This window comes from Gobio gobio, assembly GCF_949357685.1.
Source record: "Gobio gobio genome assembly, chromosome: 10".
Lineage (NCBI taxonomy): Eukaryota > Metazoa > Chordata > Actinopteri > Cypriniformes > Gobionidae > Gobio > Gobio gobio.
The window spans coordinates 9,992,306-10,006,345 of record NC_137116.1 but is presented as its reverse complement, the minus strand read 5'-3'; the positions used below and the strand labels follow the sequence as shown (position 1 = coordinate 10,006,345).

The window sequence follows — 14,040 nt, the reverse complement described above, 5'->3', positions numbered from 1 at the left end:
TGTAACCGTGTAAGAGTGTAAGAGTGTAACAGTGTAACAGTGGAGGAGTGTAACAGTGTAAGCGTGTAACCGTGTAAGAGTGTAAGTGTAACAGTGGAGGAGTGTAACCGTGTAAGAGTGTAACAGTGGAGGAGTGTAACAGTGTAAGCGTGTAAGAGTGTAACAGTGTAACAGTGGAGGAGTGTAACAGTGTAAGCGTGTAAGAGTGTAACAGTGGAGGAGTGTAACAGTGTAAGAGTGTAAGAGTGTAACAGTGTAACAGTGGAGGAGTGTAACAGTGTAAGCGTGTAACCGTGTAAGAGTGTAACAGTGTAAGAGTGTAAGTGTAACAGTGGAGGAGTGTAACAGTGTAATAGTGTAAACGTGTAACATTGGAGGAGTGTAACAGTGTAAGAGTTTAACAGTGGAGGAGTGTAACAGTGTAAGAGTGTAAGTGTAACAGTGGAGGAGTGTAACAGTGTAAGAGTGTAACCGTGTAAGAGTGTAACAGTGGAGGAGTGTAACAGTGTAAGAGTGTAAGTGTAACAGTGGAGGAGTGTAACAGTGTAAGAGTGTAACAGTGGAGGAGTGTAACAGTGTAAGAGTGTAAGTGTAACAGTGGAGGAGTGTAACAGTGTAAGAGTGTAAGAGTGGAGGAGTGTAACAGTGTAAGAGTGTAAGTGTAACAGTGGAGGAGTGTAACAGTGTAAGAGTGTAACAGTGGAGGAGTGTAACAGTGTAAGAGTGTAAGTGTAACAGTGGAGGAGTGTAACAGTGTGAGAGTGTAACAGTGGAGGAGTGTAACAGTGGAGGAGTGTAACAGTGTAAGAGTGTAACCGTGTAAGAGTGTAACAGTGGAGGAGTGTAACAGTGTAAGAGTGTAACCGTGTAAGAGTGTAACAGTGGAGGAGTGTAACCGTGTAAGAGTGTAACAGTGGAGGAGTGTAACAGTGTAAGAGTGTAACCGTGTAAGAGTGTAACAGTGGAGGAGTGTAACAGTGTAAGAGTGTAAGTGTAACAGTGGAGGAGTGTAACAGTGTAAGAGTGTAAGTGTAACAGTGGAGGAGTGTAACAGTGTAAGAGTGTAACAGTGGAGGAGTGTAACAGTGGAGGAGTGTAACAGTGGGGGATGTAGGAGTGTAACAGTGGAGGAGTGGAGGAGTGTAACAGTGGGGGATGTAGGAGTGTAACAGTGGAGGAGTGTAACAGTGGGGGATGTAGGAGTGTAACAGTGGAGGAGTGGAGGAGTGTAACAGTGGGGGATGTAGGAGTGTAACAGTAGAGGAGTGTAACAGTGGGGGATGTATGAGTGTAACAGTAGAGGAGTGTAACAGTGGGGGATGTAGGAGTGTAACAGTGGAGGAGTGTAACAGTGTACAGTGGAGGAGTGGAGGAGTGTAACAGTGGGGGATGTAGGAGTGTAACAGTAGAGGAGTGTAACAGTGGAGGAGTGTAACAGTGTAAAGTGGAGGAGTGTAACAGTGGAGGAGTGTAACAGTGTAAGAGTGTAACAGTGGAGGAGTGTAACAGTGGAGGAGTGTAACAGTGTAAGAGTGGGGGGATGTAGGAGTGTAACAGTGTAAGAGTGTAACAGTGCAAGAGTGTAACAGTGGAGGAGTGTAACAGTGTAAGAGTGTAACAGTGTAAGAGTGTAACAGTGTAACAGTGGAGGAGTGTAACAGTGTAAGAGTGTAACAGTGTAAGAATGTAACAGTGGAGGAGTGTAACAGTGTAAGAATGTAACAGTGGAGGAGTGTAACAGTGTAAGAATGTAACAGTGCAAGAGTGTAACAGTGTAACAGTGTAAGAGTGTAACAGTGGAGGAGTGTAACAGTGGAGGAGTGTAACAGTGTAAGAGTGTAACAGTGGAGGAGTGTAACAGTGGAGGAGTGTAACAGTGGAGGAGTGGAGGAGTGTAACAGTGTAAGAGTGGGGGGATGTAGGAGTGTAACAGTGTAAGAGTGTAACAGTGTAAGAGTGTAACAGTGGAGGAGTGTAACAGTGGAGGAGTGGGGGGATGTAGGAGTGTAACAGTGGAGGAGTGGAGGAGTGTAACAGTGTAAGAGTGGGGGGATGTAGGAGTGTAACAGTGGAGGAGTGGGGGGATGTAGGAGTGTAACAGTGGAGGAGTGGAGGAGTGTAACAGTGTAAGAGTGGGGGGATGTAGGAGTGTAACAGTGGAGGAGTGGAGGAGTGTAACAGTGTAAGAGTGGGGGGATGTAGGAGTGTAACAGTGGAGGAGTGGAGGAGTGTAACAGTGTAAGAGTGGGGGGATGTAGGAGTGTAACAGTGTAAGAGTGTAACAGTGGAGGAGTGTAACAGTGGAGGAGTGTAACAGTGGAGGAGTGTAACAGTGTAAGAGTGTAACAGTGGAGGAGTGTAACAGTGGAGGAGTGTAACAGTGGAGGAGTGTAACAGTGTAACAGTGAGGTATCATACATGACTGTCAGTGAAACACACTGGGCTGCTTGTGCTGTCGATCAGTGACTGAAGTGTGTGTCTGATGTGTGCAGGTGTACGACACAGCCGATGGGACGCTCATACAGCCGCTGAAGGGACACAAAGACACCGTCTACTGCGTGGCTTACGCTAAAGATGGTGATTATGACATGAGACGTGTTTGATGATGTCTGTGGTTACTGTGGTCTGTGAGTGCATGAGTTTCCTCTTCTCTCCTGCAGGAAAACGCTTTGCATCCGGTTCGGCAGATAAAAGCATCATCATCTGGACCTCAAAACTGGAGGGCATCCTCAAATACACGTGAGAACTGTTACAAAGCTATTATTTCAAGATTAGTTTGAAATATGACTGGTGAATAATTCTAATGTCATTAAAGTTTGATTTCGTACAGGCCAGGATTCATCAGGATAGGCTTGTGTTCACAGCTGCAGTGATATTGGTGTGTGTTTGTGTTTTGTATCTTAGTCACAATGACTCGATCCAGTGTGTGTCGTACAACCCCGTCACACACCAGCTGGCCTCGTGTTCCTCGGGAGACTTCGGTGAGTGTGTGTTTGGATAAACACAGTAAACCACTGGAATGTGACGCATTGACAACTGAAGCAAGAATTAATTAACCCCATACGATTGACTTCTTGACTTCTCTTCTTTATTCTGACTGTTGATCTGATCATCAGGCTTCATATAAACGCAGCTACTGATGCAAACGTAATCAAATATGAGACAAATTCAGTTGTAAAGCAGCTCTAAAAAGACAATAGAGTCATTATTGACTTGGTGAACTGAATTGATCTGAATAATGTCACTGAATATAAGTGTCTCTCAAGCCAAGCAAAATGTGACAGTGGCGAGGAACCCAAACTCCATCAGCTGGAGAAGGTGTTGTTGAATCCTGACTGCCGGTTCAGAAGCTCTTCAGGTGTGTTGACGTCTTGTGTGTGTGTGTTTGTGTGTGTGTGTGTTTGCAGGTCTGTGGTCTCCGGAACAGAAGTCCGTCTCCAAACACAAAGTCAGCAGTAAGATCACGTGCTGTGGGTGAGTGACGTCATCATTCGAGAATCAAGACGTAACCCTAATTATTTATTTTACTGCAAATAGACATCAGAGAAATGTTTAAAAAAATCTACCCTCTGATAGTTTTTTAGAATTTGTGTCTTGTATGAATCTTAAAGGGGTCATGAATTGAGAAATCAACTTTTCATTCAGCCTTTGATATATAAAAGTTAATTGTGATATAAGAATATCCTGTAAGTTTCGGAGCTGAAAATGTCCTTGATAGTCAAAGAAAAGCTTTTATAGACACCAGGCCCAGCAAACGCTCAATCTCAGACTGTGCCAGGCTATGACGTCAGAGTGTGGTGAAACGCCGCCTCAACAGAAGATGAAGAACGCCTGATTCTATAGCCCCGCCCACCGATTATAGGCATACGTGGAGGCAAACCGGATTGAACTTCCAAGCAATAAACATACCGCATGAGCTTCATTCGGATTCCAGTATTATGAATGCATGGATGAACTTTATTTTTAATGAATATCCAGAAGGGATGCTCATATTGTCCGTTTAAAGGCCCTTTAACACCGGACACGTAACGAAAAAGCGAAGCGGAAAAAGCGATTATTTCGAGTGCGAATAGTTCACGTCAAAACCATTCACATCAGCCGCGAGTTTGCGACGTTTCAGAGCTCCAACATTCGAAAACATTCGCGGCGACAGCTGAGAAAACACGGACACGTCATCATTCAGTGGAGACGAGCTTTTCATTTTCTTTAAAAGACCGAAAAGAAGGTTTTTGGTGCACCCAGTCTTAAAGAACAGAGAGTCTGAAGGGGAGTATCATGCTAATCTTGTACAGGAGCTAAAACTTTATCATGGCCGGTTCCGCACTTACTTTCAATTGTCCGTGGGACAATTTGAGGAGCTCCTCCAGAGACAGTAGCACCAAATCTGACGAGACAAAACACACTTCAGGAACCAATCGATCCGAAGCAGCTGTTTCCAGCTATGTTTCCAGTTGAGTCACAATGTAAACATTTAAGTGCCACAGTCGTACTGACGGAAACACATTCACTTTCTATAGTCGCGGACACAATTAGGTTAGAAAAAAAACAACGTATTGATTATAATATCGTAATCTGTTCTGTAGCCTATAGTGGGCAAACACAGCTGCATCTGTACAGCTGCAAACACAACTACAGCTGTAATCTCGTGAGAAATGCCATGTTCATTGAATGGCTAGTGACATCAATTGGACATTTCGTCACCTTTGTTTCCTTGTATGTGATTGGTTTAAGCCTTTTCTATCGCTGCGAGTGTAAAACAAGATCGACATCGAAACGGAAAAAATAAATGTTGTTTTTTCGCCGCAGCACATTCGCGTTCAGTGTGGAAGCTCTCATTACACAAACAGCTGATCAAAAAATAAAACCATCGCACAAATTATTTGCGCGTCAAAATCGCGTCCAGTGTGAAAGGACCTTAAAGGTAGGGTAGGTAAGATTTGGTTAAAAAACTTTTTTTCCAAATTTGCTTAAACATTATTTATATATCAATACATAATTAAAATATAAGTACTCTGAAAAAGAAAGTATAAAAATTGAGTGCCTGTAGACCTCTCACGACTGTTTTAAAGACAGCTCATTATTTCCATTCACTCCACCTTCTCCCTTCTGGGCTCTTTCCAAAGCCACGCCCCCAAAACACATGAACGCGCTATGCCCACCGCGGTCAGCTGAAAGACGCATTATTTACCCGAGACGACCGGAGAAGAAGTGCATGTAGTGACATCATGTCAGAATCACATGTAATAAAAAATCTAACCTTATCATTATGAATATAAAAAAATAAGATGTCTTTTAGTACTCACTATCAAGCTAGAATAACGATACAAAGTGTAAAATACACACACAACACAGTGTCTACGACACACACAGATACAAGATAAAAACATCAGTAAACATGGGTAGAGAATATAAAAACAAACCATCAAGCGGTGAAAAGGTATATGACCATCCAGTGAATATTAGTTTCTGTTCCTCTCAATTCCGATTTCGTTTTAACTCCTATGGTGGCCGATTTAGTCCAAGATTAACATGGCTTCCACCTCCAGTTCGACCTCGTCCACATTCGACACGGTGCCATCGAGTGTTAAAACGCGAAAGGCGAAGCTTGAATTTACGGGTATGTCCCTCTTTGGCTAATGTACTTTCAAGATGGAGGGGCAACATGGCGACCGGCATTCGAACCCCTCACCCGTATGTATTTTCAATGGCATATTATAAACTTACGAGAATACTTTATTACGTGAAAGGAGTAAATATACATTAATGAGCACATATATTTTTGAAAGAACTAAGTGTTTTTAGCTAAGAATAAACTAAAAAAATTACACAGTGTAGCTTTAAAAAAATAAAAACCATATAAGGTGTGGATTGAGGTAGGCCTGCTATTTTTATTTGATGAAAAAAACTTAGTCTGACGGAAGAACACTATTCCGGTTCTTCAAAGCTTCAAACGGATTCAGTGCATTTTCGTTTTGTCATCTTAATTTGGTAAATATTTAAGTGAAACATATTTAGTGTAGGCCTGTTTATTTTATGCTTTTTATTTATATTTTATTCAGTTTTTCTCTGTTGTAAGAAACTCTGCAGATGCGTGAAAATATAATAATGTGTGAGCCCAGGTTCTGTTGTTGTTCTGTTCTGGATATTGCTGTTTGCACGTGAATGAAAAAAAGTGTATTTTTAACGGGTCACAGGCACTCGTCAATTGTATTTTTATTTAATGCCAATTCAATATTATAATCTTATCAGTTAACGGTTAATAATCGGATAATGAGTGGCGGTTGTCAGTCGGGAAAATGAACCGAAATGAGCATCCCTAATATCCAGCTCACGTGGGTAAGACATTGCACGTCTGTTCCTTCATTTCTCCACGGATTCGTTTGTAAACAAGAGACTGGATTTGCAGACAGGATGAGATTACATGAATGAATGAATGAAGCAACACACTTGTGTGAGTAAAATCATTTTTTTTAATATGTGACAGTATTGCATTGTTACAGAATCAGATCGTTTGATATCTACTGATATTGTGTACGTGTCTAACTTAACATAACTTGGCGTGTTGTCACAGGCTGGAGAATCCTTTATTTGAGGTGTTGTTGGTTCATTGTCCTGTGATTAGTGATCAGACTCGGGCCAGGGCTTGCAAAACCCAACGTCCCAGGGCTATGTGTTTTCGAGACAGGCTACCAATGGCCTCGCGACAGGCTTAAATAGTTAAATACCATTCCTTTCTTGGTGTGCGTTGTTCACTCTCTTGACTTGAAGGAAAAATACAATTGCGGAAGTTTTGATCATGCTTTGATTTGTCTGACTCTGCAGTGAGGCTTGTTGCTGCGTGTATGCGTGTGTGTGTGTGTGTGTGTGTGTGTGATGCACGGTTCGCGGTTATATCCACTGATCAGGTGGGCCAAGTAATAAAAAAATAACATTCCAATTAATTGCAGGTGGATGAGATGAATCATTGTGTTTGTTTGATAAAGACTTTTTGCGAGCCGTGTGGGCGATTCATCATTCCGGTTGCCGTTTCCCACACGCTTTCAAAACAATGCCTCATGTATATTCATGGGGGAGACGGAGCTCATTATAATATGCAAAGCTTATCCAATCATAGCAGTGGGTGTTTACTTACAATTCTTCAGTGCTGCACGCCCATAAAATCTGAGCATTCCATGAGAAAGGCGAAAAAACCAGGGTAGAAAATAGCCTTATTAGAATTACTTATTCATTATGATGTTTTTGAATGTAAAAACCATGCGAACGTCATAAGTGACCCCTTTAAATGTCTTATAGCTAATTATTGATTGAATGATTTGTGTTATTGACTTAGTTGCTGGCATACATAGCCTGAACGAGTGAATGTTTGTCTGCTGTGCATGGCTGACCTCAGGTGGACGAATGACGGCCAGTACTTGGCTCTGGGAATGATGAACGGTGTGGTGAGCATCAGGAACAAGAACGGAGAAGAGAAGGTGAAGATCGAGCGTCCGGGAGGCTCTTCATCGCCCATCTGGTCCATCGCCTGGAACCCGTCCAAGTAAGATGAAGATAATTGAGCTAGTTTTTATTACTGATAGTGTGAATATGTGTTTAGCTGAAAACATTTATACACAGTGACACCAGAAGCTTTAGATGAAACACCTCAGAAATGCTGCTGTGGACGTAATTCTCTGACGTTTGACAAGCACATCGACTTCCCTCATTTTTGTTAAAAACAATGTCAAGTAAACACTGAGATGTGCGCTGACCCCAAAGAGTTCTAGCATTTTCACAGTCGTTTGCTTCAGAACCTGCCTCATTTTCTCTCTTCATTCGGGTCGGTTTGATTAGGCAGATATGAACAATGTAATTGCGCTTGGCTCTGCACCAAAACAAACGGCTGAACGAGATACTCTCAGCGTGAATGAGCATTCAGCAGCCTGTGGTGAGAAAGCAATCCAACCCGACCCATGTCACAGTGCATGATGGGTAATAACGTATGTTGCGTGAAAAGCTGGAGTGTTTGTTTTGCTAATGACTCTCAAAATGAATCATGGGTTAATCCGTGGGCCTGATTAATAAGTGCTTTCTGGTAACCGATGTTGATATTTCAAATCACCAAACCAAACACGCCCCTATTTTGATAGCTCCACCCCACACAAACGTAACTCAGGCAACGACTATGGTGGAATCTGCTGTGCCAGCCGGCCGAGGGTATGATGTCATCAATAAGTGAAAGCAATGTGTGTTACTATAGTAATCCAGGTCGAATGTTCAGTGAAAAAGTCATCCCTTACATCCCAAAAACACAAACAGTTCTCATGAACAACTCGATAGCACGAGCACGACAGTCCAACTAACCCACATATTACAATTATGACAAGATTAGAGGGTTATATCGATCACGAAAAGAGGAACCAAAGGAAACAAACATATATTAGGAGTTTATATATTACTTTTCGGACACACTTTGGGAGCTGACGCTTGAAACAGACAGTTAGTAGGTTTAGAAGCTCCAGGTTTATCGGGTGTGGAAATGAATGGGTCTTTATCATCGCTGAAGTGAACGACAATGCGATCGCAAATGGACAAGCAAGCAAACATGACACATGAGCATATTCAAGCAAAAGCCAGCATATATTAGTTCTGTGAAACAAAACAAAACCAATGTTACTCGCCTATCGAGAAGAAATAAAGCATCCTCAGCCTTCGCTCCTTGAATTCTCTCCAGCGCTGGAAAGCTGATTCTTCTTCTAATAATAATAATAATAATAATAATTTGTTACATTTATATAGCGCTTTTCTAGGCACTCAAATCGCTTTACATATAGAAGAGGGGAATCTCCTCAACCACCGCCAATGTGCAGCATCCACCTGGATGATGCGACGACAGCCATATTGCGCCAGAACGCCCACCACACACCAGCTTATTGGTGGAGAGGAGACAGAGTGATGAAGCCAATCATATATATATGGGGATCATTAGGAGGCCATGATGGACAGGGGCCAATGGGCAAATTGGGCAAGGATGCCGGGGTTACACCCCTACTCTTTATCAAAGTACATCCTGGGATTTTAATGAACACAGAGAGTCAGGACTTCAGTTTAACGTCTCATCCGAAGGAAGGTGCTTGTTACAGTATAGTGTCCCCATCACTATACTGGGGTGTTAGGACCCACACAGACCACAGGGTGAGCACCCCCTGCTGGCCTCACTAACACCTCTTCCAGCAGCAACCTAGTTTCCCAGTTGGTCTCCCATCCAGGTACTAACCAGGTTCAGCCCTGCTTAGCTTCAGTGGAAAACCAGTCTTGGGCTACAGGGTGATATGGCTGCTGGTGTTCTTGCCTGATCGTAAGCCTACTTTTGTTCCACAGACATCTTCCAAAATTGTTTTTTATCTGCCATCTCTCTCTTTCTGTTGTCATTCGGCTAATGTCCGTCCTGTGTCGTTTCTTTTGAATAATGACGTGCACTGAGCGCTCTCTTCTTCCCGTCATTAGTAGACACGCCCCTTACTGCTGATTGGCTATACGTTTGTTTTGGTACTCGGCCCGAGACACTTTTCTAAAGCAGTTTTGAAATACCACTTACCCCACCTTTAATCGGACTAACATATTTCAGAACAGCTGTCCAAAACATACAAATACCAAAGTTTACAAGGTGTTTAGTGAGCATCTCAGAGATGGGCTTTAATCACCTAATTCGATCCTGACGAGCCGGATCTCTGTCTAAATTATTTTTTTATTTTGCCTAGTTTGATTGCGAAAAGTAAGCCTGGGTCAGACTAGACTACAGTCTTATGTTTATGCAACTGGCTCCTGAACATAAACACATGAACTGACCAATGAGAGGGCCATTTACTCACACGTGACTCGATTAACACATTTTGGTCCGTTTATAAATGATTCCTTGTGAACGCGAACCGAACCAAGAAGAAATTGCAACATTGCAGGAATTTTAATCCATGTTTCAGAACAAATCAAACTTTCTTCAGGTGTGAAAATAGATTGTAGTGAACATCACGAAAGCCACACACAGGCTGCATCCGAAAACCTAGGCAAGAAAGCACAGGATTGTGGGATATCAAAGGCAGCGAAGGATACATAAATGCTGCCTTCGAAAATCGATCAGATGAAGGTATCTCAGGAGACAGGAAGTGAAGGTAACATTACATTCGGACGTGTCTAGATGCCTTCCTGCCTTGAAATGTGTCCTTCGAAGGTAGTATTTTGCAGGTTTTGGACACAGCCACAGCGTCCTTCCAGAGAAGTGGATGCCGGAATCTCACAACACAAGAGTGCTTAGTGCAAAGCTGCAAACCAAACAAGTACACACAACAATCTGCGTTTTTATCATGATCTCATTTATAGATCAAAATACATTCCCGCTCCAGTGTAGATGCATTTATCCTTCCACACAGATCATGTTCATCTGCTAAGGCTTCTGTGAGAGCATGAGCCGGAGCAGTGAAGACGAATCATCACGTCAGACACCAGGGGGAGCCGCTGCTCCAGTCCTGCTTCAACTGCTTATAGAGTCATGGGCTGAATCCAAAATCGCCCCCTAAACCCTCATTTACTATTTCCTACTTTAGTCCACTAATACAGTTCACTTGTGGAGTGAATGAAAACAAGTGAGTGAATTCGGACAGCCGTTGTGTGTACATCAGCTGTACACTTGTTATTGCGGTGCAATGTGGTATTGAATGAGTGCACTCGATAACGTCCACTATGGTTTTGGACACCACTACAAATGGCGGTCCACTGAAATAGTGCCCTATTTAAGGGTATAGGGGGCGATTTCAGATTCAGCCATGAACCTAGTTTACAGAATCACAGAAGGGTTAAAAAAGGACAGTGCTGTTTATGGGTATGCATCACATTGGGCTTTGTGTGTGTGTGTTTCAGGGATGAACACAACGATATCTTGGCGGTGGCTGATTGGGGACAGAAGCTGTCTTTCTACCAGCTCAGTGGGAAACAGGTCGGTGTCTGGATTTCAGATTTGTTAGTTTTTTATTTGAATATTGTCTTTTATTTGAGCTTTTTCAGTGTTTCTGTTCAGCAAATCAAACCTCATCTTAAAACTCTTACTGAATCCGTGTCCATCCACTGTACGACCTGACAAGAGCAAGACATGCTGCATTACACTGAACTGCTGCTGATGATATGCAAGTGAGGGTGCTCATTTAAATGAGCTCATGGCTGTGATGTAATGATATATTCTGGGTTGAGAGAGGGTTAATTGTTATACATTTGAGTGATGTTATTCAGCAGTTCTTGTTAAAGGGTTAGTTCACCCAAAAATGAAAATTCTGTCATTAATTTCTTACCCTCATGTCGTTCGACACCCGTCAGACCTCCGTTCATCTTCGGAACAGAAATGAAGATATTTTAGTTGAAATCTGATGGCTCTGAAAGGCCTCCATTGGCACAATTGCACTTTACACTCTCAAGACCCTTAAAAGGTACTAAAGACGTCGTTACCAAGTCCATCTCACTACAGTGGTTCTAAAATAACTTTATGAATCGGCGACAATAGTTTTTGTGCGCAAAAAAACCCTAAATAACGACTTACATAGTGATGACGATTTCAAAACAAGGCATCATGAAGCTTCGAAGCGTTATGAATCAGCGAGTCGAATCAGCGGTTTGAATCGCCAAATTTCAGCAGTTTGCCGGTTTGACACGCGATCCGAATCATCATTCGGCTCACTGATTCATAATGCTTCGAAGCTTCATGATGCCTTGTTTTGAAATGGAGGCCTTTCAGAGCCATCAGATTTCAATTAAAATATCTTCATTTCTGTTCCGAAGATGAACGGAGGTCTTACGGGTGTCGAACGACGTGAGGGTAAGTAATTAATGACAGAATTTTCATTTTTGGGTGAACTAACCCTTTAAGTTAGTCATGATTCCATGTAAATATGATACAGTAGATCATAGGGACCAATACATGGGGTACAGACTTGACAATCCATAAGTCTGTTCTACAATGGTATGTTAAAGTCTCAAGAAACATGCTGTTTAACAGGAGAAGTCATCTGGAGCACAGCGTCCTGGAAAACATTATCTTTACAGCCGTTATACATGTCCTGTCCCAGGTGCCCATGGGAAGTGTAGTAATTAAGGGAAAATATGCAGCGCTCATTATGAAACTGTAATGTTGTGGCCTGCAGTGCTGTCTGACCAAACACTTCATTACAGCGCTGTTCATAGAGCTTGTAAAAACACACAGGGAAAAAGTCTCACTGATGAGGGATATTCATTCATGCAGGATGTTTTGAGCTTAAACACACAACCATGCTGGATTTCTGCCCTTAAAATACACTATATTGCCAAAAGTATTGGGACACCCATCCAAATCATTGAATTCAGGTGTTCCAATCACTTCCATGGCCACAGATGTATAAATCAAGCACTAGGCATGCAGACGCTTCTACAAACATTTGTGAAAGAATGGGTCGCTCTCAGGAGCTCAGTGAACTCAAGCGTGGTACCGTGATAGGTTGCCACCTGTGCAATAAGTCCATTCATGAAATTTCCTCACTACTAAATATTCCACGCTCAACTGGAACAACAGCAAGTCAGCCATGAAGTGGTAGGCCATTTAAAATCACAGAGCGGGGTCAGCGCATGCTGAGGTTCGCAGTGCGCAGAAGTCTTTTCTACAACTTGATTGGAGTCCACCTGTGATAAATTCAGTTGATATTACATGATTTGGAAAGGCACACACCTGTCTATATAAGGTCCCACAGTTAACAGTGCATATCAGAGCACAAACCAAGCCATGAAGTCCAAGGAATAGTGTGTAGACCTCTGAGACAGGATTTTATCGAGGCACAGATCTGGGGAAGGGTACAGAACAATTTCTGCAGCATTGAAGGTCCCAATGAGCACAGTGGCCTCCATCATCCGTAAATGGAAGAAATTTGGAACCACCAGGACTGAGAGCTGGCCGCCCGGCCAAACTGAGCTATCGGGGGAGAAGGGCCTTAGTCAGGAGGTGACCAAGAACCTTATGGTCACATTCATCTTCCAGAAGAACAACCATCTCTACAGCACTTCACCAATCAGGCCTGTATGGTAGAGTGGCCAGACGGAAGCCACTCCTCAGTAAAAGGCACATGACAGTCAGCCTGGAATTTGCCAAAAGGCACCTGAAGGACTCTCAGACCACGAGAAACTAAATTCTCTGGTCTGATGAAACAAAGATTGAACTCTTTAGCCTGAATGGCAAGCGTCATGTCTGGAGGAAACCAGGCACCGCTCATCACCTGGCCAATACCATCCCTACAGTGAATTATGGTGGTGGCAGCATCATGCTGTGGGGATGTTTTTCAGCGACAGGAACTGGGAGACTAGTCAGGATCGAAGGAAAGATGAATTCAGCAATGTACAGAGACAAGCACACAGCCAAGATAACAAAGGAGTGGCTATGGGACAACTCTGAATGTCCTTGAGTGGCCCAGCCAGAGCCCAGACTTGAACCCGATTGAACATCACTGGAGAGATCTGAAAATGGCTGTGCATCGATGCCCCTTATCCAACCTGATGGAGCTTGAGAGGTCCTGCAAAGAAGAATGGGAGAAACTGCCCAAAAATTGGTGTGCCAAGCTTGTAGCATCATACAAAAAGACTTGAGGCTGTAATTGGTGCTTCAACAAAGTCTTGAAGAAAGGCTGTGAATACTTATGTACATGTGAATTTTTTCGTTTTTTATTTTTAATACATTTGCAAAGATTTCAAGCAAACTTTTTTCACGTTGTCATTATGGGGAATTGTTTGTAGAATTTTGAGGATAATAATTAATTGAATCCATTTTGGAATAAGGCTGTAACATAATAAAATGTGGAAAAAGTGAAGCGCTGTGAATACTTTCCAGATGCACTGTATGTGGCATGAAAATACAAGCAATGCATTTTTCAACATGCTTTTTTCTTCCAAAGACATTTGTCATTAATTTACTTTATTTGCTGTTCACAGATTTGTGTTACATGAATAAAAAAAAATCATATGCATAGTGTTGATCCTGGCTCTCGCTCCATCAGAGCTGGA

At 42.6% G+C, this 14,040-nt stretch overlaps 2 protein-coding genes across 3 annotated transcripts in view; both read left to right on the top strand.

The window, feature by feature from the left end:
• The window catches only part of rab35b (RAB35, member RAS oncogene family b), a 761,740-nt gene that overhangs the window by 505,504 nt on the left and 242,196 nt on the right, over nt 1-14,040 (top strand). The gene's annotated exons all lie outside the window — the stretch shown is intronic.
• The window catches only part of ift122 (intraflagellar transport 122 homolog (Chlamydomonas)), a 48,657-nt gene that overhangs the window by 3,246 nt on the left and 31,371 nt on the right, over nt 1-14,040 (top strand). For both annotated transcript variants that reach the window (XM_079827828.1, XM_079827829.1), the window contains exons 3-8: nt 2,493-2,577; nt 2,661-2,739; nt 2,905-2,981; nt 3,408-3,474; nt 7,391-7,537; nt 10,891-10,966. In XM_079827828.1, the coding sequence (XP_079683954.1) occupies nt 2,493-2,577; nt 2,661-2,739; nt 2,905-2,981; nt 3,408-3,474; nt 7,391-7,537; nt 10,891-10,966 (531 nt within the window). The remainder of the gene's footprint in view (nt 1-2,492; nt 2,578-2,660; nt 2,740-2,904; nt 2,982-3,407; nt 3,475-7,390; nt 7,538-10,890; nt 10,967-14,040) is intronic.